Source organism: Buceros rhinoceros, unplaced genomic scaffold (genome assembly GCF_000710305.1).
Source record: "Buceros rhinoceros silvestris isolate BGI_N320 unplaced genomic scaffold, ASM71030v1 scaffold38499, whole genome shotgun sequence".
NCBI classification, from domain to species: Eukaryota; Metazoa; Chordata; class Aves; order Bucerotiformes; family Bucerotidae; genus Buceros; species Buceros rhinoceros.
In genome coordinates this window covers 2697-6544 of record NW_010432752.1, presented here as the reverse complement: position 1 = coordinate 6544, position 3848 = coordinate 2697, and the positions used below count along the sequence as shown (strand labels likewise).

The 3848-nt window shown below is 52.5% G+C and overlaps 1 protein-coding gene across 1 annotated transcript in view; it reads right to left on the bottom strand.

Moving 5' to 3' along the window:
• Window positions 1-400: 400 nt before the first annotated feature.
• Window positions 401-3848, bottom strand: part of LOC104500263 (coatomer subunit gamma-2-like) — a gene marked incomplete at its 5' end in the record, with an annotated part of 5993 nt that continues 2545 nt past the window's right edge. The window contains 6 exons of the mRNA XM_010143880.1: window positions 401-531; window positions 1340-1438; window positions 1784-1922; window positions 2599-2696; window positions 3169-3319; window positions 3624-3763. Of these exons, the coding sequence (XP_010142182.1) occupies window positions 401-531; window positions 1340-1438; window positions 1784-1922; window positions 2599-2696; window positions 3169-3319; window positions 3624-3763 (758 nt within the window). The remainder of the gene's footprint in view (window positions 532-1339; window positions 1439-1783; window positions 1923-2598; window positions 2697-3168; window positions 3320-3623; window positions 3764-3848) is intronic.

Genomic DNA, 3848 nt, shown 5'->3' with positions numbered 1-3848 from the left:
ATTAGGGGCTACTTTTTCTCTACCGGAGCGACAGAACAAAAGTTTTCTATTTTATTAACAACAATTCATACGAAATCCACCACTTGGACCAGTGTTTATTTTCTGTTAATAAAAATCAGTTTTGACAAAAGTCTGATTCCGTTTTCTCACCACCTGCATCTCTGAGCTTCCCCCGCCACTGCGAGGGGCCCGAGGTGCAATAAGTTAGACGGGAATGTGGAAGTGACAACGAGGGAAGGGACAGGGGAGAGGCTCAGCACCAGCCAGCCACTACCGTAACGTCATACAAAATCGTTACCAAACTGAGGAGTAAAAACTACATGCAGAAGGACAGACAGGCTGCGCGGAGGCCGGGCAATACCCCACGGGTGCTTGTAGAGGCGGTTTCCAGCCGGAGCGCTCAGCCTACAGAAGCCAGGATGACATCTACGGGTGTTTCTTCCTTGCTCCTAACTGTCACCTGCATGGTCACGCCGTCTGCTAGTGCGAGCCTGGACCTTACCAGCACGTCGCAGCCGCCTCTGTAGACACCTGGGGACAAGGCAATATCTGAGACCCAAATGCCCTAAGCGCTGAAGATCACAGATATTGTCCTAATTAAACAGGGTCAGCAAGTGCTGCTGGAGGGCGAGGCTGATTTAAGCCGGTAGAAAGCAGAACGCGGGTGGGTGGAGCTCGTTCATCATTTGAGAAGACACCCCCAGTCTGTAATTCTGCCAGTGGCTGAGGGCTGTTGCTTTTAAGGGAAGAGTCCTACCCTTTTACCAGAGGGCTTGAAGTGGCACTTCTGGAAGCGAATCAGACTGCAGGGCGAGCCAGCTCCACCCCACTTCAGAGTCCCTACAGACAGGCCTGCAGGTACCAATTCTGCCCCCAGACAGAGACCTGACCCTTCTGCCCTGTTCGCTGCAGCTTTAATAACTGCAACGCTTCCCTTCCAGGGAGTGCACGAAGCCATAAGCCTGGACCAGTGGCCAAACGAGAAGCTGTGGGTAGTGCAGTACAACTCGGGGAGGGTCTTTAGTGACAGGAACTTGAAGACAAGATGGTCCTAGGAACCCCCTTCTGAGGTGACCTCGGGCAAGGAGTTTAGTTAGGTGTCTGTGCTGGGTGTTCTTCACGTAACGGATTCACTACTGTTCCCTCAGGTAGAACACGACCATTCTGAGACAGAGCCCAGCCCGAGCACAGCCATGACAGCGGGCTCCAACTTACCACCAACTCACTGGTTCACTTCAGCTTTCTACAGAGAAAACACTCTGGGAATAAGAGCGGAATCTCCCTCCCTCCATGTTCTCCGGGACATGGAAACGGCAAGTCCAAGCGCACGAGCACTCACCAGCTAAGCAGAGCGTGTGGGAGTTCTTGTTCTCCGGCACTTTATCCGATCTCTCGCAGGGCTGCATGCCCAGGAACTTGATGATGTTATTGACAGCTTCTGCAGTCAGAGATTGAGGAAGAAAGTTACCCTCGGCTTGGTGCCAAGCTTCCTGTGAGAACTGGTTTGCAACCAAAGAACCATTTCCATCCACTCTCTTGGTTGCAGCCCCCAATGCACCTCCCTCGCCCTGTCCCTTCAGCCCTCTCTTCGACCAGCCCCGAGCACGAGAGCCCTGCCAAGCTTCCCCTCACCATAATCCCGACCCTGCAACACAAAACCTCGTTGCTGGGACATAATGTCACATTGGAAGGCACCAGTTTTCCTCCTCCCACACTAAATATATCCCCAGCACGGCAACCTTCCCAGGGTGGGTCACCAATAAACAAGGAGAGATCATCTCACCGTCAAGGTTTTTAATGGAACTGAGGGCAAAGGTTTCTTCTTTCTCAAAGTCATCTCCCACTTCTTCCCAGGCGGCTGCGAAGTTGGGCTTTAAAACCTTCTGAATATGATCGGCCACGGTCACCTCCAGATCCTCCAGCTGGCAGGAAAACAAGGGAGATTCTCAGCTGCCGGTTGCAGAAAGGAGCCTCTTCAAAAAGGGAAAGACAGAGACAGCAGTATTTTGCCGAGACAGCTCCGGCTTTAATCCCAGGAGCAGCACATCATAATAGCACCGAAAAAGCAGACAGGAAAACCAGTATTTGTGGTGGTCATTGGTAAAGCTTAAAACATTTACACAAAACATCAGTGGGACTGAGGAGAGCAGAAAACGGGGCGATCGTTGTGAGCTGATGCCCATTCTCGCCCTTACTGGGCATCTGAAGAGAGACTCCGAGTCCCAAAGGCGCCTTTACTTCCTCCAAGCCCCAAAGACAGGCGCCGCCCTGAGATCTGACCCGTGTTCCTGTGACTGATGACACGGACTGGATAAAGAGAAGTGCAAATGTTTGGGGTGGAGAGAAAGATGGGGCCACGCTTCTGCAGCCAGCCAGTGGAAGTTAATCCTCCCTTCCTGTCTGTCTGTGCCCACAAATCCTGTCTCCAGAGGGCAATAACACGAAGCAGAAGCAAGGTTTTGGGGAAGGACCGGAGGTTACAAGCTGCACTATGCTGGAAACGGTCTTTCAGGAAGGTCTCTCGTATTGGCCACCTGATGGCCACGTGTATTCACATTAAGTGACAAGAAAAAAAAAACCAACCAATAGAGCCCTTACCACGTACTCGTCGTCATAGCCGTCTTCTTCCGGCACGCCTGTGTTGGGGTCACAGTCTCGGACTGTGAACTTCATTGTGCAGCTGAAAGTACAGGCGACTGGGGAGGAGAGAAAAAGCCTGCGGAGGTTAGTGGTGCCGTTTCTCCTGCCTGAGCCCTCGCTCCCCAAAGAGAGAGCGGAAAGAAGACACAGAAGAGCGCTGCGGTGAGATCCAGGCAGCCCGAGCTACCGGGAGGAGCCTGGTGAGGGATTCTGGCGAGGGGACTGCGATCCAAGAGCACAGCTCAGGGGATTCAGAGTAGTACTACAGCACCCACCAAGAAACGGACCCTGCTGGTGAGCTGAGTCACGTTAAACCAACCGCGAACCCAACGGAGTTCATGTGTGACTAGTGAAAGTAAGAAAGGGGAGTTTTGTGCCTAAGAAAGTCATGCATACTTGTTCCTGATTCTTCAAAGAGAGGAAAAATCGCATTAGTCAAAATGTAGATGCCCAGACTACTCGTATTTCTTTTCCTCTTTGCGTTTTCCTTTCACCGATTCAGCAGAACCACTCCCTCCCACGGGGTACCTGCGGTGGGGTCCTCCTGGGGAATCCGGACGAGGGTGTAACCCAGGCCGGGCGCCGGGATGCAGCAGATGACGTCGTAAGCGTCCGACGGCTCCATCTGCACAGAGACTCTCTCCAGCAGCTGGTCATTTAACGTGTTTGTGCAATCAAACTGCCGAAGAACAAACGGAAAAGGACTTGGATTAGAGGAAATATTTCTAACGCCGGGATGCAGCAGATGACGTCGTAAGCGTCCGACGGCTCCATCTGCACAGAGACTCTCTCCAGCAGCTGGTCATTTAACGTGTTTGTGCAATCAAACTGCCGAAGAACAAACGGAAAAGGACTTGGATTAGAGGAAATATTTCTAAGGCAGAATTATTCCTCCCCAGGGCACAGCGACAGCACCTTTTATGCTACACCCCGGAGTCACGAAGGGCCAAGTCCTCTGGCAAAAGCTCGTTAGCTTCTCTTACCTGGAAAACGATGTGGTTTGTGAACACGTGTTTAATGCAACGGACAAAATACTCCGTTTCCGCCTCTGTGAGCTGCACTGGTTCGGAAGACTTGAACAACGGACCCAAGCTCTTGAACTCGGGGATGGCTGCCAGTTGTTCTGCGCAGAGGGGACGAGAAGGTGACAGACACTCAGGGACGGGCTCGTCGGCTGGTCCCGCCCGAACCCGGGAAAACCTCCCCAC